Source organism: Brachyistius frenatus, unplaced genomic scaffold (genome assembly GCF_029030835.1).
Source record: "Brachyistius frenatus isolate BFR_SWC_R1_liver_20210118 unplaced genomic scaffold, ASM2903083v1 Contig_112, whole genome shotgun sequence".
In the NCBI taxonomy this organism is placed as follows: Eukaryota; Metazoa; Chordata; class Actinopteri; family Embiotocidae; genus Brachyistius; species Brachyistius frenatus.
In genome coordinates this window covers 468,115-493,225 of record NW_027210711.1, presented here as the reverse complement: position 1 = coordinate 493,225, position 25,111 = coordinate 468,115, and the positions used below count along the sequence as shown (strand labels likewise).

Sequence of the window (25,111 nt, the reverse complement as noted above, 5' to 3'; positions counted from 1 at the left end):
TCTCTCCAGCGCCGACTGCAGATTTAACCTCTTACATCATGTTCCACTTTTCTTTTTTTTCCTCCACAGAGGACGGCGCAGCAAGCCAGAGAGCGGAGCCAGATGAGGAAGAGCGCCGCAGCCTCCAAGGTTGCGTCAGACATCCGCAGGTTCTTCGTCAGGAAATGAGAGGTTTAGTAAGGGGTTGCGCAACACTTCTTGAGTCAAATTGTTAGGATAGACGTGCCTTTTACCAGCGACGGTTGGGAAACGAGGCCGGATACGAGGCGTCCCGCTGGGCCCCGTTACAGAGAAACAGTAGTGGTGGCGATTTACTTTAAAAAAAATTTTTTTTTTTTTTTAAAACACACGCACACAGACGACTGCGTCAGATGCTAATTCAGCCAACTTCCCTCTCTCGTCCCCGAACCGTCACGAGTGCGGCAGTTTTGATTTATAACAACCTCATTTTTGCTCCGCGGCTGAAATGGAGCAGGTTGTTTAGTGAGATGCTGCTATTTTGAGTTTTTGCAAACTTGGTGAAAAGCGAGCAGGTTGAGAAATGAGTCGGGCTGTTCTGTGCGGTTAAAACACGACCAGGTGTCCTCCTCGTTTTGCTGCCCTCAACAAGTGGCGTCCTGTAAATCTTCCCTCCGTGAAGGAAGGGTGAACGCTCCCCCGGTGAAATGAAATGGAAAAAATAAAACTATTTTCATCTCGCTTTGTTGTCTTGCTCTCTTCCCTCGGTGCTTTCACCGCGGTTCGGACTGTAAATACACCGAGACGTTGGTTGTTCTGACAAGCCGGCAAATCGTTTCATCGCCTGGAGTCAGGAACATTATTGTCCGTGTCCACGCATCTACCTCCTCTTCAGCTGTGCTTGATGATCTGAACGGAGCTAAAGTCAGTCAGGAGGGCTATGTTTAGAGAGACGGAGAGCAGAGTTACTATGGAAACAAGGCTCCAGGTTCAGCCATGTCGGGGAATATTGAATCTCTTCTTGTGAGAGTTACACAATGAGCCAGACAGACATCAGAAACTCCAATCAATACCAGCAGCTCTCCTGTGAAAAGGAGGCCATCGCATTCCTCCGCAGCACAATTTGACTCCGTTGACGTCGTCGCGTCGCGTCACGACCCTCGTCCCTCCGTCCGTCCGTCCGTCCGTCCTAACTCGGCAAATTCCTGCCAAGTCGCGTGGAAAGTTTTCGCCTTTTTTTTTTGTTTGTTTTTGTCTGGCAGCCCCAACTTTCTCCCGGCCTATCAGAGCGCCGGGGAGCAGCCGCCGCTTCAAACTTTCACTCGCAGCCCGTGTGGGTGCGCGCGTGGGCGTGTGTGTATTTCCCCTACGGCTGCTCCAGGTCTCCACTTAATAAGACCGTTGTTCCTCTCCTGTCCAAACCGACAAGCTTTGTGAGTAATGAACATCTCCCAGGCAGCCTTCCAACAACAGCAGGTTTCAGTGTCAGTCCCTGTCAGCAGCCAATGACTCTGATCTGTTGTTTTATTACACCCAAAAGGTGTGTGTGTGTGTGTGTGTGTGTGTGTGTGTGTGTGTGTGTGTGTGTGTGTGTGTGTGTGTGTGTGTGTGTGTGTGTGTGTGTGTGTGTGTGTGAGAGAGAGAAAGTAATCGAGGAGGGAAAGTAGTTACACGGATAAAATGTGCGTTTGGCAGAGGGAAAGTGTATATTGGAAGAGAGAGGAAGTGCTGTGTGTGTGTGTGTGTGTGTGTGTGTGCGTGTGCGTGCGCGTGTGTGTGTTTTCAGGGCCATAATGAGGCAGCGCCCCGACGAAGACGTCTCGTGCTCTTCCCGGAGGGTCTTCTGGGTAAAGAGCAGCGTGACACTGTTTGCGTTGGACAACCTATCAGCCCAGAAGAGAAACATTACCTACGCAGGCGATGACAGTAATAAAGACGGACTCAAACACCGACGGACGGCCGCCGAGGTTTGCGATGTTTGCTCTCCGTCTAACGCTCCGCTCCGTCTCGATTCTTTTTTTTTTTTTTCGAAACCCAACTCGCTTTCTCGTCAAGTCGAATCTTCTGCCGCGTTTCAACAGGTCACGTAGCAACGCCGCGGTACATTCAATGCCGCGCGGGCGGAATTAGCCGGGCCGGTGAATATCTAGCGGAAATAATCACGTATAATTAGACAATCACGGTGTAGCTGCAAAGACGAGAGAAAAAGAGAAGGAAAAAAAAAAAGAAGTGAAAAACAAATTAAAACTGAAGATAACCGAATAAAAACCGATAAAAAAAAAAATCTCATGCACGTTAAAGGATTATTCTGTTTTCTATTTTGTCAACAAATCCCATGAAATAAAAACGCAAACCAGCAACGTATAGATCCTTCTAACAGGTTTTGTGTATCCTAAGCCGTATATATTATTCCTTTGTGCCACTGAGCTCCTTCATTGTCCATAAACTATTCATTAAAAATACGTTGGGGGCGTTTGTCGCTTCCATAACGTAACGTTGTGATGTTTAAAATTGAATTGTTTGCTGCCGACGGGACACAGACTCAAACGGACCACGCTGACTATAGATTAACTCATCTCACTTTGTTAGAAGTTATGTTATCATGTATGTTCATTTCCTGCATCAGGTTACCCTCCCTGTTAGCTCACTACATTGCTATACATCGTCCTCGTTGAAAATAGTCGTACATATGTATCTCTGACAGGTTAGGGAGATGGACGATCATATTGTTGGTTATGGCCTCATCACGTCACCAAAAAGAAGAAAGAATCGCAGTCGCAATACATTTCCTCTTCACGCTAACAACCGGAGTCGCACCGGTGTGTCTCAAAATGTGGGTCAGGGGCCTGGACCAGGCTCCTGGGGGTCCTCAGCAAATTGAGAAATAGATTAATGGCGCTGTAACTCAATTCCATAGGAACTTCTTCAATTACAGATATTACAGGAGGTGTAGGAATGATTATTGTAATTCTCTGTGTCGTCTCCCCGCAGGTTGAGGTCTCTTTTCAGGGCTCTGTGACATGAAAGCGTTTGAAAACTACTCCTCTAACCGGCCGAGACTTTTACAGTAAACTATACAAATCATTCATAATTCAATCGTGATTTGCATTCAGACAGCAAGGCGTTAGATTTTGGCCCCGTTCCATTGGTTATTCCATTTCAACCTCGCCTGCCCTCATAATCTACTTTGGCCTTTTCGGCTGAAGGAAGCGCTCCTCCAAACCCAATCTTGTGTGACAGGTGTGATGGAGAAGGGCCAATAAAAGCCCGCGCGGCGCTCCGCGTGCGGCCGCCGGCTCTCCAATCCGCGGCCGCGTCCTGCTGCGGTTTGATTCCTGGCTGCCACACTCTCCGCTGTGATCCCTCTGTGTCTGTGACCCTCCCTGCCCTTCAGCAAGGAAAAGGAAATAGACGCGAGGGAGGCCGTACCCCGCTGCTCCCCTTCAGGAATGGAAAAAAAAAACAAGAAAAAGAAATAACACAGCCGAAGCACCTCTGATATTCTCTTGTTTGGTCGCGTGTGAACCGCAGAACCTCATTATAAGAAAAGGGACGACGCTCCCGTCAGATCTCCGCAGCGGCGTGTTACAACATCCACGGCGCTTGTATCCTAAAAGGCTACACCCGTATCTTTCTAATTTAACTCCGGAGTCGGCGTTTAGGAGGAAATTCTTGGCTTTAAACAGCCGCAGCCGACGAGAGGCTTTTTGTCTTTATTGTCATATTATCTCTCGGGACGGTGATGAGATGATTAATCATTTCCCGCCGCAGCCTTTCTCTCTCTCTCTCTCTCTCTCTCTCTCTCTCTCTCTTTTTCGAGCGGGCGCACGGAGGCTCGGGCGGAGCGCGACGCCCTGGGTGGAGGGAAAACGGTATGACGGGCCCAGGTAATTGGTGGAGGACCATCACTCATAAGCGATCTAATTAATCTCATTAAAACACCCTCTCTGGTTGCGGAGAGATGCCTCTACAGCAGAAGGCGTTTTCCCAGAAATGGGCTGATCCATCCTGATGAGTGTCATGCACACAGATGATATTCGGAGAGAAGCCGAAGCGAGTAAAAGAAAATCGATAGAACAATTCCGTGTAAACCTCGGGGCCGGCTATTTTCCAAATGTCACTCGGCGTCGTCGGGGATGCGCAGCGGTAAAAAGGATGCTTTCTCATTGCTCAGCTGGAGGTGGCTTTTGTCAAGTCCAAATTCTATTTATTCAAGATGGCTCCCTGGTCGTCTCCCAAGATGCGTGGCATGCTGCGGATTAAGACCAAAAACGCAATCAATTCACCCAGCAGGAGATCAGAGGAAATAACAGATAAGGTTCTTAGCATAATTCATACAGTCCCCAATCTGGCCAGGATTAATGTACGTCTTGGCTGCGGCGCGCTCTCATTTTGTATGTCGGAGCTCGTGTGGGGCTAAATTGGCGCTTCGTGTGGCCCATTACAATCAGGCTTTGTTTGGAAAAGGGCCCCGTGAGGCCGCGGCTCTGACCGCATTGTTTCACACGGCATCTGTACCTAATGCAATTTAGGACTGATGTAATCTCATCTATATTTTATTGTCATTTAGACGCCCCGTTGTGCCGTGCAGCGGGCCGTGTCAGCACATTAATCTGCTCAGAAACCCCCCCTCCACCTCCCCCCCCCCCTCCTCTCCCCCCCCCCGCCGTCCAAAAAACAACAACAAAAACAACAACTGTTGAGCTCTTAATGAAATTGAGCCTCAAAATGCGTCAAAGCGCTCCAAACAAAGACGGCGACGTTTGCAGCTTTAACTAAACGTACGTTATGATGTTACATGCGGCCGCAAAGGAGTCCGGGACACTTGACATCACAGGAGAGAAAGCCGCTGAAGGCTACTGTATAACCGCTTTTTTTTTTTTTCCCCCCTTTCATCTGCGCTGTCTCGATGATTGAGGTTAAAAATGGAAAGCCGAACAAAACGCCCTCCAACAAGTTCCCCTTTCATGAGCCTTAAAAGACATCTTTTCATCTCCCATTTCATTTGGCGGTCATTGATCAGCCATCTCTCGCAGATTGCTTCCAGACGTCTATTCAGCCGCTGCTCAGCATGCCTCTATTTCATAGGTCTTAATGGCAAGGTCTGGCTATTGTGCGAAGATTAAAAAGCCGAATGGCAATCACTTAAATTGCCAATAAATTCACAGGAAATCGCCTTTGTTGACGTTTTGTGAGAAGAGATTCAAACAACGTGGAAAGTCTCACGGGGGTTTATTTTCAGATTTTTGTTTTTGGGGTGTGGGAGGGAGGGAGGGGTAAAACGGGACCTTTTTTTTCTTGCCTCGTCCTGCGAAATTAGGATTGTATTTATTTATTTTTTTGTTCCCTTCTTCTTCAGCGCAAGAGCCAGAAAAAGGTCACGTCAGTCTCGCGACGAGAGTGACAGGTCTGGGGCATCATTACTGAGACTCGGACGGTCTGTGTTAGCACCTTCGGTCACCTCGGGAGAACAGATCCCCGTCGCGCTGCCGCCGGCCTAATGAGCACACCGGGCCCCCCCCCCCCACCGCATCTAATGAGGAGAGGGGCGACCGCGACTGTCGTCCCGTCAGCCCTCGCGCTCCGTCCGGCGCGACGTCCCGTGACGCCTCGGGAAAACGCACGGCGCGAGCGGCGGCGGGCATCTTGTCGCGCATCGGGGCGCCGGTGGGAATCGTTAGGACGAGGTCCCTCCGGGTCGTCTCCGGATTCGTCCGCACTTCTCCGCGGCCGGTAAAGATCACGCGACGGTAACATCTGAGCAGGCTGCGAGAAGAAAAAAAACAAACCTCGAGGCGGTCTTCAGTCGGGCGATCCCGACAGCTTGCCCTCGTATGTGGTCGCTTGTTTCCAACTGGCGAGACACGTTATGTCTTTTTTTGTTGTTGTTGTTGTTGTTGTCATCGTTCCTGCAAACATTTCGTGAATTCTTGGCTTGTGAAGCTCTCGGCCTCTTCTTCCTATCGGAGTGTGCGTCATTCTTTAGGGACGTTCGACGGGAACCCGGGTTGACCTCACCTGTCCTCGTCGAACCGAAGCTTCGGGCTCGTTCGGTATCTGAAGCGGAGCTACAGGTTTGCAGCTTTAATCGTGTATCTCGGCAGCAAAATGAGCTCTTATTATCCATCCACCTTGAAAGGTTGGCGGTTTCCATCGGGGCGTCTCCTGAAACCGTGTGAACGTCTTTCAGTGGACAGATCGGCTTCGGGCTCGGCAACAGTTGAATCGCCTTTTGGTGTGCGATCCAGATCTGGGATTTCTGCCACGAGATGATTATCACCTTGTAGCCATGATTATAAAACGAGTGGAAAGAAGAAGAAGAAGAAGAAAAAAAAGGCAGACTTGATTCCAAAAGTTTGGGAGAAGTTTGAAGAGGACGAGCGGCGACTTTAACTCCGAGTGTTTATTTCTTTGGGTGTAAGTTGGAGAGTTGTTCGGCGTTGGCGTCGGGTTTTTTTTTCGAGCGCTTCGCGGCGAGCAAATTAGAGTCCAGTCAAATTGGGAAGGGAGGAAGGAAGGGAAGGACATCTTTTATTAGCTGCAAGCACAATTATTCACATCCCCGCAAAGTTATATTGGCATTTGCATTTCGACTGGCAGCCAAAGCGGAGATGTAAGTTATTGTGAGGCCTTCCCTTTATCATTAGCAGAGAGCAAGGCCTGTTGAAACAATGAGGAGCCGTCGGTGTAATTACTGGAACCACAATGGAGGTGTCGTTTGCCTCCTTTCTTTGTGACATTACGAAGATCTGTCGGAGAACGATTTCACTCACTGCTGCCACACAACAGGGGCTAAAAATACGACTGAATGAACGCTCGCAAACCGGTCTGTCATCACGCTTTCATCATATATGTAAATCTGACTTTATGCAAAACCAATTATACCTGTGTCACAAGCGTTCATTGAAATTTATTGATAAGTGCACTCACAATTGGCTGTTTGAGTGGGTTGCATTTGGCCACTCGACCGTGGACATCTTCACACCCACACCACTTTTTTTTTTTTCTTCTTCTTCTTCTTTTTTTTTTTTTTGTATATTCAGTTATGCCAGTTTCTCAATTACTGTGTGAGTGGGCCGGTGCAAAAAGAGGGGAAAGTTGGATATAGCCACGTTCGCCATCAGCCCACACGGAATTATTCTATGTGATGATATAAATCTTATTTAATTATGTGATAGCGGAGCCGGTTTTGGCAGCGCCGATGAAAGGAGCGAGGTGTTCAGACACACCTGGAGAAGCGAGGGGCTTTTTTTTTTTTTTTTTTTCCCAGCGAGTTGGACGGTTCGACGCGCGGCAGAAGCAACGGCGCTAATCCCGAGAGTGTAAAAAAAAAAAAAAAAAAGAAGAAAAAAATCAAGCCATCGCCGTGCCAGTGTTTATATAAGTCCGCACCGTCAGATAATTCAAGTTTCTGCAGGTAGTTTTGAAACGCACGATGCCCTAGATTCACATCTCCCTCTATTAGTGAACAGGCCGCAGCACCGCCGGCGGCAAATAACTAACGGGGAATCTGCTGTTTTGCTGTCTGACAGCAGCTGGACGGCGGAGGCGATGATCCGTTTTGTCATCGGACGTATGAGTGGAGTTGAGTGGGATCGAATTTCAAAACTCTCCAGGGGGGAGGAAGCAGGGATATCCCCGGGACGACGGCGTGTCCGGTCAGCTCGCCTTAAACGACCCGAATGTCATCCTCGCCCGTTCCTCAGGTCGACGTATTTCTACCCTAAGAGTCTCCCATTACGCAAGCTGGTGATTTACATCCAGCGCCGGCGTTCGGTGCCGATTGCAGGAAGTGGCGTCAGGAGCACCAGGAGCACCAGGAGCAGCAGGAGCAGCAGGAGCGGGAGTGATCTCGTCTCTTGTGGGGTTTGCAGGCCGGCGGTTCGGCCCCCCCCCCCCGAGAAGCTTCCTGTCAAGAAATAGCCCGAATCCTTTGATCCAAAACAGCCCCGTTGCCATGCCGACCGACAGGTGGCACGACCGGTAAACGCAACAGTCAAAACGCATTTGGTCGGTCGAGCATCCTGGAGGTGTTCTGCGTTAAGAAATTGCACGTAAATAAGTCCAGATATGCTTCGGGAACGAGTGATGGAGTCTTTGTTGAATTAATGAGGAGCCGATTCAAAAGGAGGAAATTATGAAGTTAAAAAAAAAGGGAGAAAAAAAAAGGGGGCGTGAACACCCGCGGGAGGAATTATCCTGCAGCAGGTGCATCTTTTTTGGATGTTTCTCTCAGACACACACACACACACACACACACGGAGGATTAGCTTTGTTACACCCACAGACGCACACACTCAAGCGTGAATCACCACCTCTCACACACACACACACACACACACACACACACATACCTCAGCCCTCGAGGAAATGCTAATAGAAAATTACAGATCAGCAGCAGAATGATTTTTTTTTTTTTTAATTTTTTACGTTATTACCTCAGTCAATGGTGTTAAATGTTTGACGCATCACAGAGACATGTATAGTTGTTGTGCAACACTATGTTTCTTGCAGTTATAGAATCGAGACGCTTGTTACGGCATCTGCAACAACAAAAAAACCCGAAACCGCAGCCACTATTTTCATCCGTGCAGCTTCACCTTAAAATATCAATAAAGCCTTGGCAGCACCCCCGTTGCTTCACCCCGCCGCTGCGAACACAGGGAAGAAAAAAAAAAAAGAAGCCAGATTTCTATGCTCTGTCGACCCAAATCCGGCTCTGGAAAGCCTCGACTCCTACCTTTCCAATTCAGCTTTCTCAATAACCAACTCATCCTCCTCCTCATACTCCCACTCGGCCTCCTAATCCATAACGTTCTGTTTCGCCGCTACGCCGATGACACCCCGCTGCATCTCCCACGGAAAACCTGACGATCCAAAGAGCTGCCGCCGCTCTTGCCGAGCACAGGACGTCCTAGGACTCCTACCGTCCCCCCCCCCCCGTGAAGCCCCGGCGCCGTCGGGGAACCGGCGCTCACGATTTGGCAAATTAAGGCCAGAGAGAGAGAGAGAGAGAGAGAATCGGACGTGCAGGCTTTGTTTCTCTCTGCTTTTATTCCATTTCGTTTCATGAATCCTTGTACAAGAAACATCAAAGCCCCTCTGGATTTCATTTCCAAACATCAGAAAGCTCTGACCTCAGTACATTTCTCCGCTGAACCCGCTGCCTCGGTGTGAAACTGCGTCTTCAGACGCACGTCAAAGCTCGTTTAGTCGCACAAGGCTGTCTCGTTCCCCGCGTACGTGTTCTGGATGAATTACGACCGCTCGGTCTGCCGAGCGGCTTCTTCCAGAAAAAGCTGCGCCAGCGGACGGAATCGATCGGCCGCATGTTTGCCGGACGTCGCCGCAGCCTTGAACGACTCTGTTTTTGTCTTATCATTCGCTCGGTGAATACGAGACTGCGAGAGGACATCAAATCCCCTCGAGTCACGTCCGTCAGTTGCAGCTCGGTTTTGGTCTCCTCCGCGGACGCGCCTCGCCCTTTCGCCGCCACACGGGGCCGGTCGCTAACTCGCCTTCCCGTCCTTCGCCGATGAACGGGTAGCGAAGCCGCTTCCTGTCGACGCCACACGTAAATATATTTCCATAGGAGATGGTTGACAGCTTCAGGGACGAACCTAAAAGTGTCTCGGTGACGTTTTTAACGTCATATTTCGGTACGAGAGCGATATCAATCTGCTCCATCTCCCAAAAGAAAAGCAAGTAACTGTGTTCACGCGTTTATATTAATCCTCTTTAGCCTTTGAAATTCCTTTTCGGCAACATTTGACCAAAAATCAAAACTAAAACGGGGAAACGCATTACCGGCATGATTAACATTATTATTAGTTTCTTTCGGTCGCCGAGACGCTGATGACAAAAGCCGTAGCAGAGTATAAAGTGAACCATTAGGAGGAAAATAATTATTAGGGTAGGTATTTTCTTGGTGTTGTGATTGCAGGGTCATTATGCTCTCCCTAATGAAACAAACCAGCAGAGAGCTTCCATCTCGGCTGTAGCCGTTATCATCGCCCTTCAGAGAATATAAAAAGGAAAACACTTCAGCAGCGGGCTAATTAAAACCAGAGAGGTCTGGATGAGGAGGCCAAACAACCCACACAGGTGGCGAGCACGTCACCGTGTGTGTGTGTGTGTGTGTGTGTGTGTGTGTGAGCTGCTGTACCGCATCATGTTTATGCATGCCTGTATGAGTGTAGGTGTGCGTGAGGTAGCAATTCATATTTTTTTTTTCCACGTTTATTTGTGTGCGATACATCTGCGAGTGTGTGAGGCAGCAAAGAACGATGTTCAGTGTGTGTGTGTGTGTGTGTGTGTGTGTCAGAGGTGCATGATTGTTAGAGGAGCTTTCCATTCATTTTAATGGCTTCAGGCTGCACCGCTGTCGCCTGCTTGTGCTGCCTCCGCCACTGACAGGAAGGACCTCGCAGCTTTCATGTGACAGGACCCTGCCTACAAATAGGCCATTGGTGCACCATAATTAGTTCAAATGTCGAAGCTGGTGAATTATTGATGATCGGGGACGAGTAGGGAGGAAGACATTTCACATCAACTATGTTTTTTTTTTGTTTTTTTTCTTCTTCCCCTCCTTCTTCTTCTTTTTTTAGCCGTCTCTTTTTAAAGGACAGCTGGTGCCGCGCGGTTCCCACCGCAAACATGAATCTCTGGTGTTCGGGCCGCGTGAGGACGCATTTGCATCGGGCGGAGAGATAAACTGGGGTAGTAAAGGGAATAATTACAGAAAGAAAAACTGTGAAATAATGTCTTGTTTTTCTCCGAGAACAGCTGCGCGAAAAGAGAAACTGCAGTTTGTTTTTTTTGTTAACGTGTGGAAAGAAAAAAAAATATACCATAGCACGAAAAAGCCAAAGACAGGCTAATTCATGCTGCTGCCAATCATGGGATATAATTGCGCTTACCACGGTATAATGGCAGCCCGTAGGCCCAGTCATCTCCCCCCTCCGGCTCTATCTCAGGTACTTCGAGGGGTTTCCATCAGCTCCTGATTTTTCAAGAGAGACCTCTCAGACACAAATGACAATGGACTTTCAATGGCTTATAATTATGCCACTTTTCTGCACAATTCCCTTGGCCATCATTTGCATTACGACTCATATGGCTGTTAAAGTGTGCCGCTCTGCTAAAAAAAAAAAAAAAAAAGGCCCTTTTTTTTGGTTTTTTTTTTTGTTTCATCAAACTCAGCCGCCCGAAATTTACCAAGTGCCGTGACACTTCCTGGAAATGTCTCCGAGCACCCCGCCGTCCGACAGTTATCTGAATCTGTTAATGAGATGGATCGGGTCCAAAGTTTGTGGCAGGACGAGGAGCTCACGTGCGCGTGACTGTCGTGATCGCAAAGGCACCTCGGATTTATGCCACGGAAACCTGCGTCCTTTTTTTTTTTTTTTTTTTTTTTTTTTCAAGGTTATTCAACACTGCGTCTTGTTTGCTTCCCCTTTTTTTTTTTTTTTTTTTTTAAATAAAAAAAAATTGCTCTAAAAACAGAAAATGATGCCGGATGTTTGTGCCCCTGCTGGCATTATCAGGCCAAATGTAATACTGCCATCTAGTGGACACGAGGGCATAAAACAGCTATGAATCAGAGACGCATCATGACATAAAGACTCTTTTTCTTTTTTTTTTTTCCCTGTACATCTCGTCTTTCACGGCTCGTAGTAGTCTTTTTCATCCTCTGATGTCCTTCTGGTGTCACACATGATTCATCTGGCGCTGCTGGATAGCATTAAAAAAAAAAAAAAAAAAAGCATAAAATTAATTAAAATTCAATTAAAATGAATTTCCTTCAATAGTCTTTTTCAGAAAAACTTCCCCACCTATTAACTTTTAATCTGCTGCTGAAACAATCCTAATAATAACAACGTGTGGGACCTCCGCCTGTGCGCCGCTCCACGCAGTATGTTCCTCTTCTTTGACTTGTAATTAGGTGCTTGGATGGTGTTTTCCTTTCAGATGGCTCTTAATTCGGGGGATTTGTTGCTCACAAAAGCAGCTCTCATATCTCTTCCTCTCTGCGGATTTTTTTTTTTTTTTTTTTTTTTCCCGAGCAGTAGGCGTCTTCTTATTCTGCTCGAGAGGTTGCTGAAAATAAATCATCACCCTCCCACCAGTACGCGAGAATGTCCAGATGGTTGAATTTTCACTGACTTTCCTCCCGCTGAATTTCCCCATTGTCTCCGCGCGCTAAAATTAGAAGGTAATACTTGGTGGGGAAAAAAAAATAATAAATTAATTAAAAAAAAACAAAAAAAAAACGCTGCGTCTGCTCCGAGGGTGCTGGTTAATTATCAGGAACTGGATTTTATGTTCAACCCACAAATGAACCGTTCAAGTTGTATTGTGTGAGAGAGAGAGAGAGAGAGAGAGAGGGCAGAGTCAACAGCTGAACCTCAAAGAAAGAGAAAAATAAAATCTTTATCGGAGGAACCAAATGGCAGGTTTTGACTGTCAAACACCTTGCTTTCCTGCACAAACCAAGAAAAGAAAAAGAAAAGGATGATAAAAGCCCAGAATATTCTCCTCGTGCATGCGTTTCCAGTCGTGTCTCATTGCGACCATTAAACATCACTAATTCAGCAGCTCCCGATCACTCGGGCCGAAAAACGCGGTCAGTTTAACGGTATCAGTGCTGTTGATTGGCGGCCCCGTAATAATCAATTAATCAATCCGCCGTGTGGAAGCAGACGGACGGCGGGACGCAGCCATTATGTGCTCCGTTTTTGATGAGACTTTTCTTTGGCGGCGTTTTGACAAATGACTGTTTTATCTTCAAATGCAGCCCGGGCTTAAATTCAATGGGGAATAAATCCAATGTTATGAGGCTGGGATTAAACCATCTGCATGATTTGGCACTTCTTTTCATTTTTTTTTTTTTTTTTTGCATGTTATATGTGCTTCGGAGGCCAAAATTAGGGGCTTAAACTTTCATTTTTATTTATTTAAAAAATTTTTTTTTTAAAAACGCGATAGGGAGTCGAGGCCATCCCGAGTGCTGCGCGTTTTTTTGTGTGTGTGTTTTTTTAGGAGGACTGTTGGGATTTGACGGGGCAGAGATACCTCGACAGCAACACAAATAAGCAAAAATGCTGCATGCATGGACAGTTTTTTTCTTTTGAGTATGTGTTAAATTTATTCACGTCACTATACATATATATTATTTAACTGTTTCAGCAGCTCATTGTAGCACTAATTTGTAATAGGCGGTACAAACGAGCTCCCATTTTGCGCAAAATGCAACAAGTTGGAGGTCCAGGCAAGAGATTTACCAAATGGTCCCCTTATTTTACATTTTTACAGTGTCTCTGATTTGCAGTCTTAAAGACAGTCGTGTGATTTTAAGGGCCAATAATCATCTAAGTATAGTTTTACGTGTCTCTTCAGCTTCTTTAATGGAGGTCGGCTGTTTGTGTCCGTCTCTTTTTTTTAAGGCTGCTGTGGGGTACTTTGAATAAAACAATTTAGGTGATGGCAATAAGAGCCAGTCAGTTTTAACGTCGCACCCTCCAGTCCAGCAGGTGGCGGTAACGTTGCCAACCGCCAACAAAATCCGAAAGAAGAAGAAGGACCCGGATGTTTACATCCGGTAGCCGTAACAAAAAAACAAAAAAAAACTGCCCCGTCGGCGTACGACAAAGACGAGGAAACAGAAGAATGGGGAAAAGCAAGATGAAAAAGAAAGAGTCCGACCGAGCCGGGTTAAAACCGGGACAAATATCGGAGCTGCTCTACGGAAATGGAGGAAGCTGCGGGACCTGAAATGATTCCGAGTCGGACGCGTTTCCGCTCTGCAGGTATTGAACCCACTTTAAGAAAGTTCTTCTTCAAACGCTGCCTGTTGTTTGGAGGATATTACCTCAGTTTAATTCATTCATATATATATATATCTACTTTTATAATAAACCGCCGAACTACGTCGCGTCGGGTTTCTTGCCATTTGCCGGACATCCCGCCCGACTACAGTGGAAACCTGACTGCACCACACACCTGTCAATCAAACAGACACGCCCCCCGCCCCGCCCCAAAATACTACTATTTCTTTAGGCCGATATTCTCATGAATGAGCGGATTATTTTTAGATAGACCGCTAAAAAAAAACGAATAAGAAGGAGCGACTTCAGCTAAAAACACCAAAATAACTCCTAGAAAAACTTTATATAGTTTGTATTTAATGGGCGATATTTGAATGGGAGTCTATGGAGGCTTTTTGGAGGCCGCCTCTGGTGGCACTCGGTGGTATTGCAGCTTAAGACACTCGTTTTTCAGAGCCGGAAGGTGCATATACTTTTATATACAGTCTATGATACACACACACACACACACACACACACACACAACTTTGGCACAGTGTGCTCGCAGCCATTAAATAATTAACTTTCTGGAGATAGCGATCGTGACCTTTTGCTCAACAATATAACATGGAGTCATCTTCAGTTGTATTCCCCTTTATAAATCACCGCTTTGCTTGCCGTTGCCTTTTCAGCCGTCCCCCCCCCGGTCCAAAGTCCTGATGCTGTTTGATAAGGAAGGCACCGTCGGCATCGCAGTCACTCCGCTGCGCACCCTGACACCCCCTGGTCCACGTCTTCGCCCGGCATGAATCCCTATAAGGAGAACGTGTACGAGAACCCGGACCCCACCTACCAGAACCAGTCGTCGGGCGTGTACGACATGACCTTCGAGGAGCCCTCACATCTGACGGCCGAGTACGAGAGCACCGGGCCGGCTCTTGGGGGAATACCGCCGCCCCCCGCTCTACCGCCACCTCGCCTTCCCTCGGAGGAGGAGAGGAGAGGGAGTTCATCATCATCATCATCGTCCTCCTCATCCTCCTCATCTTCAGCGTCTTCTAAAAAGGAAGAGGAGCAGGTAAAAGCAGAGGAAAGCGCAAAGGATCTGAACCGGCAGTGGAGGGCTCCGTCGGTGGCAGAGGACTCATCACGCAGATCCTCGTCTTCGTCCTCGTCGTCGTCATCGGCGGCGGCCTCCGAGAAGGAGGAAGCCGCGGAGAAGCCAGAGCCTGTAAACGATGTCACGCTGTATGTTAAGGTAGGAAAGAAATGAGGTACACACACACACACACACACACACACATATATATATATATATATATATATGTGTATATATATATATATATATATATATATATATATATATATGTATATGTATATATAGGCAGCGTATGATTAGGTTACATATCAGGAAGTGTGTGTGTGTGTGTGTGTGTGTGTGTGTGTGTGTGTGTGTGTGTGTGTGTGTGTGTGTGTGTGTGTGTGTGTGTGTGTGTGTGGGAAGGGGTTGCTCTGGTTCTAAATATAAGTTCAGTTGATCTGACAGGAATGTTCTGACTCAGTGTCGGGATGGTTGGGGAGGCTTCCTGTCGCACGGCCACGTGAACATGTGCAAGAGTGTGTGAGTGAGTGTGTATTACATTTACAATATGTCGGTTAGTTTACTTCTATCTATCTATTTATATCTCTTGCTGGAGCTCTCTATCTGTCTATTTCTCTCTATCTCTCTATTTCAATCTTACTATTTATCTCACCCTCTATCTCTTTATTTCTATCTGTCTCTCTCTTTGTCTCTATTTCTATCTATATTATTTCTCTCTGTATATATCTCTATCTTTTATACCTTTATTTCTCTCTATTTCTATTTCTCTCTCTCTCTCTCATAATAATACCCACCACTTGTACATCCACGCTCCCAACGCACACTTACTGAATCTAATGCATAATCTCCACACTAAAGTCCAGTAACACTGGCGATCATAAATCTGACACTTTGAAACGACAGCAACATAAATGATGCCAGTATAAGCCATAGGTCAACACATTAGCGGTGTTCACATAGCACGCCCAGCTTTAACGCCACCGGATATATAAAATGTTCAAAGTAGAATATTGCCGAGATAAAAAATCTTTGCCTTTGTTTGAACATAAATATGTCAAAACACCTTTTATGGTCAAATAAAAAAACTTTTTTTTTTTTTTACACTTTACAAAGGGTCAAATTGGGGACTATTTTTAGATGTGGAGGAACACGCATTACGATACTCGTAATAGGAGCTCTTCAGTTCCCTGTCACAAAGGGCTGTCTGATGGACGACCTACAGGACGAAGCACCTCATACAAACCCTCTCCGAACCATCCCGACCGCCCCTTCAACTATCCAGCCGCTGCCGTGTTTTGACCCCAGTGAGAAGCCGAAACTCCTGGAAACTCTGTGACAGTTTGACGTCACCCGGCGGCTCACGCGCAGACAGCGCGGGACCCACGGGTGCTGGTGAGTCTGAGGAGGTGACGGTGACAGACTCGGTGATTCAGAACTCACCCGCTTCTTGTCAGTCGAAGCTGGAAGAGGTGTCCCTTCCCCTTCCTCACCGCGTCACTGCCGCCCCGCCCCGCCAAAAGAGGGGGACTATCTTTTTTTTTTTACCCCCGACAGCGTTCCACGCCCCACCGCCGAGGCCCCGGGTACAAATTGAACCCCGCGCACACACACACACACACACACACACACACACACACACACACACACAGTCCCCTTCTCCCTCCCCCTCCCTCTGTCCCTGTCCCTGTCACACTCCCTGGCACTCGTCCTCAGCTGACACTCTGACAGAGCTGCGATGGGACCGAGCTGACCAAATGGACCTGGAGTAGAATCTGCTGAAAACTGAGACGGCTCACTGAACACACACACAAACACACACACACGCGCGCGCACACACACACACACACATCAACACCGTGGGAACAAAACACACGAGCAGAGCGGGCTTTTCTTGACCATGACGGACACTGCAGCCGAGGACGACAAGGACCCTGATATTGAACTGTTTGTCAAGGTGGGGCGTTCTGTGTGTCCGTATGACTTCTAAATGTCATTTCTGTCCATATTTCACATTTCCACTTCAAACTCTGCCAAAAATAGTTGTTAGTTTTGAGTGTGACAAGTTAAAAAAAAAAAAGAAGCCGCACATGCTCACTTCATACAGACCGGTGTTCAGAGGTGTGTGTTGGCTCCTTTAAGCGTGTGCATGCCATGTTGTTGTTGTTGTTGTTGCTGCTGCTGATTTTCCGTGTGTTAACCCGACACCCACGTGCACAGACAGTCTCTCCCTTTCTCTCCCCCACTGAATTATTACTGGGGTCCTTTCAGCGTTCAGAGCAGCGGCATGAAACAGTCGCAGGTTATGATACAATACGTGTGTGTGTTAATGGAGGTGTGTATTAATGCACGGGGGGGGGGGTAGGTGTGTGTGTGTGTGTGTGGGGGTAGCGTGGGTTTTCATTTTGCTGATGAAAACACGATGCACACATTTGGTCCTTTTAATAAATAGAGGCAATAAAAATAGCAGATAATCGGTTTGGTAAATGATTTAAAAATTAATTAATTTAATGCTTTGAAAGTTTTATTTATATTTTAATTTGAGTTTTATTTTTGCTTTGGCTTTAATGGTAAAACGGAAACTACTTCATATGAATCAGAGCCCAGCTGCTGGTTAGCGTAGCTACGAGTGTCAAATTAAAGGATTATTATCGGCATTATTAATTGTACGGAGGGCGCATTATCATACAAATACAATAAATATCTGGCAACGCTGTCCTGCAGTCTCGCATTGGTCAGAAGTGCGTCTGTTTCCCTGCTTCTGGTCTTAATGTCAGTAGTAATGTAACACTGACCTGCTTCATCAATTAGCTTTCATATTGTTCTGAACTGACTGAAGGAATTTTTAGAAAATAAGTGCCAGTCGTTTATAATAAGAGCAGAGGAACTTGGCTCTCGCGTATGTTCATGCTGGATTGAGTGCGTTTCCTTTGATTGACAGATGGTAGATTGTATGATTTCTATAGTTGATATACTCTGCTGCAATATGCAGAAACCGGAGGTCCAAATAGGCAGCGGAGCGGCTAATGGAAGCAGCGTGGATTATTCATGTTAGGCTTGGTGTCTCATTACAGTGTCCTATTGCAGCTTTGCACGCACGCACGCACACACACACACACACACACACACACACACACACACACACACACACACACACACACACACACTCCCACTTATACTGTATTTGATCACATGCAAACGTCAAATCGGCTCCTTCAAACTAAAAGGCAGTGATTCTTCTTCTTTGATGATTTGATTCATTGATGTAGTATTTGTTCAGTCTGCTTGTTGGGACTGTGTACATTGTGTGTACAGTGTGTGTGTGTGTGTGTGTGTGTGTGTGTGTGTGTGTGTGTGTGTGTGTGTGTGTGTGTGTGTGTGTGTGTGTGTGTGTGTGTGTGTGTGTGTGAATCAATGTGTACAGATTGTATGGGTGTCGCCTTTTATTGTGTTCATCAATGCATCTTTGAGAAGATGGCTGAGTCAGCATGTGAAGGCTGTGTCACAAACGCAGCTCTGAACCGCATCTACGTTCAGTGTTATTGTCTCACTGTGTGTGTGTGTGTGTGTGTGTGTGTGTGTGTGTGTGTGTGTGTGTGTGTGTGTGTGTGTGTGTGTGTGTGCGCGCGCCCGCACAGGCTGGGAGTGACGGGGAGAGCATCGGAAACTGTCCCTTCTCCCAGCGCATCTTCATGATCCTCTGGCTGAAGGGCGTCGTCTTCAATGTCACCACCGTTGACCTCAAGAGGTAATGATGATGTCGTAATATAATTCTCTTACAGATTATATGATAAAACCCTATAAACTGCAAGACTTACTGTTATGGGGAAATGAATGAAGAGGTGGTGAGATTATTCCACTCTGACCAGGAAACCGGCCGATCTTCACAACCTGGCCCCGGGGACACACCCGCCCTTCCTCACCTTCCAGGGGGAGGTTCTCACTGACGTCAACAAAATAGAGGAGTACCTGGAGGACATGCTGGCTCCGCCCAAGTAGGCCGCACGCACGCACGCACGCACGCACATACACACAAAGGGGATTAGGAAACAGGGCAGGCAGCATCCTAACCCCGTCCTAACACCGTCTTCCTCAGGTATCCCAAACTCGCGGCGAAGAACAGGGAATCCAACACGGCAGGAAACGACATATTCGCCAGGTTCTCGGCTTATGTCAAAAACACGAGACCGGATCAGAACCAAGGTGAGGACGCCGCGTCCGAAACCGGCGCAGGATTTGAATTTCATCGATCGGCGGTAATCACCGGTGTCACACATCTGTACTGCTCTGTGTTTCAGCACTGGAGAAGAGTCTGAACAAGGCCCTGGCGAAGCTGGACGAGTACCTGATAAGTCCACTTCCTGAAGAGGTTCAGGCGGGAGAACCCGGCGGCGACGGAGACTCCTCCCGCAAATACCTGGACGGAAACGAGCTGACACTGGCAGACTGCAACCTTCTGCCCAAACTTCATGTCGTCAAGGTAACCCTGTTGTGTTTCGCGTCGGGCTCACGTCATGTCCCACAGTTGGCCTTGACAGCAGCGTTGGAATAACTTGTTTTGTTGTTTTGTGCGTGTCAGGTGGTTGCCCAGAAATACAGGAACTATGACATCCCATCTGAATTCAGAGGGGTGTGGCGTTACCTTGGCAACGCCTACAGCCGGGACGAGTTCACCAACACTTGCACCGCCGACACGGAAATCGAGCTGGCCTACAAGGACGTAGCCAAGAGGCTGGGGAAATGAATGCAACGCAACCTCAAGCATAATATCACCTTTCTTTCTTTATATAAAAAAAAAAAAAAAAAAAAAAAATTTATCATACTTTTCGACAGATGCTCTTTATAGAGGACGTTTCATAAAATGTTAGTGACAGTCGATCCTGGTCTGCCATTACTGGAGGTGCCCCCCTCCCCCCTACCCCCCAAAAACATGAGTGAGTTCCCTGAGTAATTAAACTTCTTTTACATTTGTAACAGGAACAATGGGATGCAAAAAGCGGCGTTTAATTATCTTATCTGTCCTCTTTTCCTTCATGTACGAGGATGTATTTCCACGTTGGAGCAAGAATGTGTTTGAGCCGAAGTGGTTTGTCTTCTTACCGGCGCAGCGTCAGCTCGGTCGAACTTCGGAGACGCGGCGTCTCCTTTCTTTTTCTCTGACAAGGCGATGACCATTTTATTCAATCAGTTAAATTTCAGTTATTAAACCGATTGAATTTGGAAGTCCCATTTCTCTTCGTTTTTACAGCCTCACAGCCCATGCTTATACTGTCAGTCCTCATCTAGAAAAGGCCTTATTTCCACCTCTATCTTCATATTTCAGATTAAAACCGCACGATAAATCTCTTAATTCGAACTAAAATGCATCGACCGAACAGTTCCTCCATTTGTTTTCTTCTTCTGTGATTTAGTGCGTTTTGATCACGAGTGCCTGGGTGGGAATCAAGCTCACCTCTGCCTTCAGCTCTTTATGCCTGTACAGTAAATTATAAACGTTTAAATATGATAAGAATGTTAATTGTTCGTGTTATCGAAAGACTTTTTTCTGCACCGTGGAGCTGCGTGATAATAATAAAAGCTTTATATGTCTGCGAATGATCAGAAAATAGATTCATATTCCTTCTGATGATTAGAACCATGAACCCACTGTGTATTACGATGTTTCTCATTTGAATAATAAATCTATTTTCTCAGACACTTGGCTTGAAGGTTTGTGGTTTTTCATTGGAAACCGTCTTGTTGATGTATCTATGGTGTATCCAAACAAAACAAACACGGAGGGAGTGTGTTGTAAATCTGCTTATAAATCTTGGAAAACTCGTTCATGCTGTTGCACGTTAAGCATTGTAAAAAAACACGTTTCCATTTGTTACCTGTCACAATTACTCGTCTCATGATCAATCAACAGAAAACAAAATCCGAGATTGAACAATGTTTCCCTGAAGGCCCTTGCTGCTGCTGTGTACACAGCTTTCCCTCCACCGTTTCCCTTCAGTGTTTGTTATCTCCACACAGCAGGGTCCCGCTGTCCTCCTCAGCCTCACCCTCACCCTCCGTGGTGGGCGACTGGAAAGTTTAATGCAATTCCACCTCATTTTGTCTTTGTCTGAATGCCGGTATAAATAGCTGCTTGAACTTAAGATCCCATTTCCCAGGTTGGTAGCTGAGTCAGAAAATGCACAGCATGCCCACCAGGAGGACAGATGTCCAATATGAGCCACGGCTGATAAAGGAGCAGCGAGAACTGAATGCTTTACGTCAACACAGAGGCGCCCATGACTGTGCCGGTCCGAGGAGGCTGTAGCGGCGAACGGCCAGCAGGTGGCAGTAAACGCAAAGCTTTTATTGGCCTGCCGTTGAGGAAACGTGCAGTTAGGGATCATCCTGCTTTATGTCGCCCCGGTTTAACCACCTTGACGTGAAACCCTCTTGAACATCAGTCACTATAGTACATTTCTAACCACAATGCAGACCTAGTAAAAATGGAATGCAAATACCAAGTCTGTCATTATTCTTTCATTTAAAACGGAATCAAATATTATTATTTATTTTTTTTGTCTGTCCCTCATTTTGATTAATTGGAAGTTGTCGGACATGACAGCACAATTAGAATATACAAAGTTTGTTAGAAGCCTTGAGACCTATTTTGGTGGTATCAATACCACATTGTGAAATACTCCCAAGTTAAAACAAAACCCGCATTAAAAATCCCACTTAAACAATATTACAAAAGTAAAACCACTTTACGAAGAAATTATAATTATACGATATTATTAACGGCGATGCATGAACGTGATGTTTCTGATAGTGCGGCTAGTCTTTTTGAAAATCATCTAGTTTAAATTTTAATTCGACTCCGCGTATTTATTTATTTATTTATTCATTTTTGTGGTCAGGTGCTCGGTTGTAAATGTTGTACGTCTCGCGCAGGTCTGTTAGCACGCGGGCGGTCCCTAACGGTCGCTCGCGCTGTGCTCGTGGGCAGAGCGAACAACAGAGGCTCGTGCGCCGCCGTGCCCGGGATCTCATCTCTCCCGGCCGCTCCGCGCGACGACGTCTCCGCTCGCTCGCTCCGCTTGCGGTTCTCTTAAGTCTTTTTCTTTTTTTTTTTCTTTTCTTTTCTTTTCTCTTTTTTGTTTTTTTTGTTTTTGTGTAATAAATCCGGCGGTACCACCTCGTGAACACCCACCGGACGGAAAAGGAAAAAGAAAAAGAAAAGCCACCGCAAAGGTGAGTCCCCGTTTCTGTCTGCGGAGCTCGCGCTCCACTGCTCCATAGTCAAATCCTAAAAAACACAAAAGGGACAATAAGCGGCTGGGAGAAGAAGAGGCGCAGTGTTCAAGCCGTCTCCGGGAGCGGGCGACTTGTCATTGCGGCTGTTTTGTTGTGAAATGTGCGCTGTGGTCGAGCAGCTAGCCGCCTCGAGAACCCCCTAACAGAGGCGAAGCTAGTGGATCCAGAACCGGCGGTTGACTGGCTGCTCGGTAGCTAACGCTAGCCGATGTGTTGTGTGTTTTTTTACCGGGCAGTTATCAGGACGTTTACCGCCGCAGCGAGCTGAAGGTCCCATCGTGTGTGTGTGTGTTTGTTGTTGTTGTTTTTTTGTTTTGTTTTTTTAAACACGGCTGCCGTCAGCTAGCTTCTAAACCAAGTGTGGTTATCGTGCAGCCGTGCGTCTCGGAGCAGGTTGCTCGAGAAGAGCTGAAGGTTCAACTCTGGGAGTCATTGCCAGCTCCTCTCAAGGTGCCCGTACGCAGCAGCGTAATTCACCACAGGTGCCCCCCCCCCCCCCTGCTTTTGCACCGTGTTCACCAAAAAGGGGGAGAGGGAGGGGGGCACAGGAAGGTACTTAACATTTTACAGCTGCATTGTTCGCTGTGTCACTGACAGACGACCTTCTTCTTCTCTGGCACTGCTGCACTTCCTTGTCATTTTTTTTTTTTTTTTTTGTTTTGTTATATACCAGCTAATGAATCCCATCTCGAAAATGAGCCCCATTTGATTGTGTTTTTGCCCCCCTCCTCCTCCTCCTCCTCCTCCTCTGCACTCAGCTCCCAGAGATGATGTTGCATTTTGATGACAGACTCAGATAACAGGCTGTGAAAGTTAATCATGTTAATTCGTGCCCTGTGGGCCCACAGTGATTTCTTTGGAAGTGTTTTGCTGGAAAGAGGTAGCAGGGGTCTGTGTTTTTGGTCGGCGTTTATTCAAGACGCGAGCGACTTTGAAACGTTGGAAATGAAAGAAAAGTGCCCGGGGGGAGCGTCGTTTGCTGTATGGTCGATCTAATTATTTATGACGGAGCTGCGAGTTTATTGAGGAGAGGCGAAACTAGTCATGTGAAATCACTTTGTAACGAGCAGGACCGCAAAGAACTCATATTTTCACGATTAGCTCATGTGTTTGTTATTTTCTCGATTCGTTGTTTCGTCTTTAAAATGCCAGATTATGGTAAAAACACGTCACCCAGTGTTTCCCAAATCTTAAAGGGAAGGGGGACCGAGAGTCCACAACCAAAAGATATTCAGTTCGTCGTGGAGGAACTAAAGGAACCAGACAATGTTCACATTAAAGAACCTGCAGTTGGAGAATTTGAGCAATCGTCGATTTAGAAATGACCCGAAATAGCGATTCATTTCGTCGATCGACTAATCGTTTCGGCCCTAATTGGAAGCTCTTTGTGTCTAATCCCACTCTGGCTCATTGAAGAAGCACTCAGCTCGCCAGTGCCGTCCAGTGATTTTCAATGTGGCCTGGTGTAATCAGGTTGTGATTTGCTGACTCGATTATACGCGATGTACCCGGTGTCATTATCGTGCAAGAACGCAAACGTGACCGTGTTCACTTCGGACGGAGACCTTGTCAAGACGTCGTCACGTGATGCAGGTTTTTAAAAAAAAAAATTTTTTTTTTTATCAGCAGCACCGAGTTCAGGATACATTTCTCCGCCGGGACAGGAAAGCACATCTTATCTTCCACAACGTGACCCAGCAGAAACTCCCCTCCGTCCGGGACTGTTTGCAGCGAGCTGACGCTGAGCGTAGTGACCGTCCAGAGGTGAGGCGCCTGCTGCCCCTGGCTTTATAAAGAGCTCTTTCAGACGCCTTTTTAGCCGGGAGCCTTCGGGATTATAAATCCTGAGGAAAAGGAGCTTTGCTTCGGTGGCATGCTTCATTGGCAAGAAATCGTTGGAGGGTGTGTTTCCGAGTGAGAAGGTGTGTGTGTGTGTGTGTGTGGAGGGGAGCGGGGGGGCACTGGTGGGCTCGGGTAGAGAGCTAGCAGAGGCGGTGGAGGGATGAGGAAGGAGGGATTGAAGATGGAGGGATCGGAGGAGAACTGAGCTGTGGTGATGGATGCCGTGCGGGAAAGTGGAACACTTGGCCTTTCTGTGATTAAAGGGCTCCTGTTCTCTCAGCGCACACACACACACACACACACACACACACACACACACACACACACACACACACACACACACACACACACACACACACACACACACACACACACACGTCTGTTCTTATTTGTGTGCTCGATCTGGCTGCTGATCGCTTAGCCCAAAATTTCTGTATCTCCAAAAGCCAGTGATCCCTAAAAGGTATTGGATTTCCAATGTTTTTAAATGGCAGGTTCGGTACAAAGAGGTCAGAAAAGAGGCGTCGAACCAGGTAGATCGTGTCGGGTTTGCCGCACAGAAACCCTCCTCCGTAGGCCCGCAGAGGAAATGCTTTCCCATAATGCAAACACACATTCACCTCCTTACAGCCGCTCTTCTGTTTGGTGCTGTGCAGTTGTAAAACCCTCATTTATTCACGCTGCATGTCTTACGACAAAATGTGGCAAAAATTAGGTTTCATTCTCTTGTTAAGCTGTTTTTATGTCCAGGGCAGAGGCTCAAAAAACTAAAGAGGTAATAAAAGGACGATTTTAAAGGGGTTTAGTCGAAGGTGTTAGGGTGTGAGCTCCTTAAATGTGAATATTTACTGGTTCCCTCAGTCCTCTCTGATAATAAATTAGACGTCTTTTGGTTGTGGACTGTTGGTCAGGACGAAACAAGGCATTTTAGGCAAATTGGGCTTTGGAAAACACAAATTGACATTTCTCACCCACTTTTGACATTTTAAAGACCTAACAGCACATCGATTCTTCAAGAAAATAATTCTGCACATTGGACTAATGTTGAAAATGATCGTTATTGCCTGCCCTTAATGGAGTCGACTCAGAGAATTGGGTTATACCCGCCTGCCAA

The 25,111-nt window shown here is 46.8% G+C and overlaps 2 protein-coding genes across 3 annotated transcripts in view; both read left to right on the top strand.

Moving 5' to 3' along the window:
- Window positions 1-685, top strand: part of zranb3 (zinc finger, RAN-binding domain containing 3) — a 69,859-nt gene extending 69,174 nt beyond the window's left edge. Inside the window, exon 22 of the mRNA XM_069712772.1 lies at window positions 70-685. Coding sequence (XP_069568873.1) covers window positions 70-168 — 99 coding nt within the window. The 3' untranslated portion in view covers window positions 169-685. The remainder of the gene's footprint in view (window positions 1-69) is intronic.
- Window positions 686-14,441: 13,756 nt separating this feature from the next.
- On the top strand, window positions 14,442-20,234 carry clic5a (chloride intracellular channel 5a). Of its 2 annotated transcripts, none has more exons than XM_069712811.1 (6): window positions 14,442-15,021; window positions 18,501-18,610; window positions 18,732-18,857; window positions 18,959-19,065; window positions 19,161-19,342; window positions 19,442-20,234. In XM_069712811.1, the coding sequence occupies exons 1-6, from the start codon at window positions 14,569-14,571 to the stop codon at window positions 19,604-19,606; spliced, it is 1,143 nt and encodes a 380-aa protein (XP_069568912.1). In that variant the 5' UTR covers window positions 14,442-14,568; the 3' UTR covers window positions 19,607-20,234. The 2 variants fall into 2 exon arrangements, with proteins under 2 accessions (XP_069568912.1, XP_069568913.1); XM_069712812.1 differs by lacking the exon at window positions 14,442-15,021 and adding an exon at window positions 15,243-16,819.
- Window positions 20,235-25,111: the final 4,877 nt, after the last annotated feature.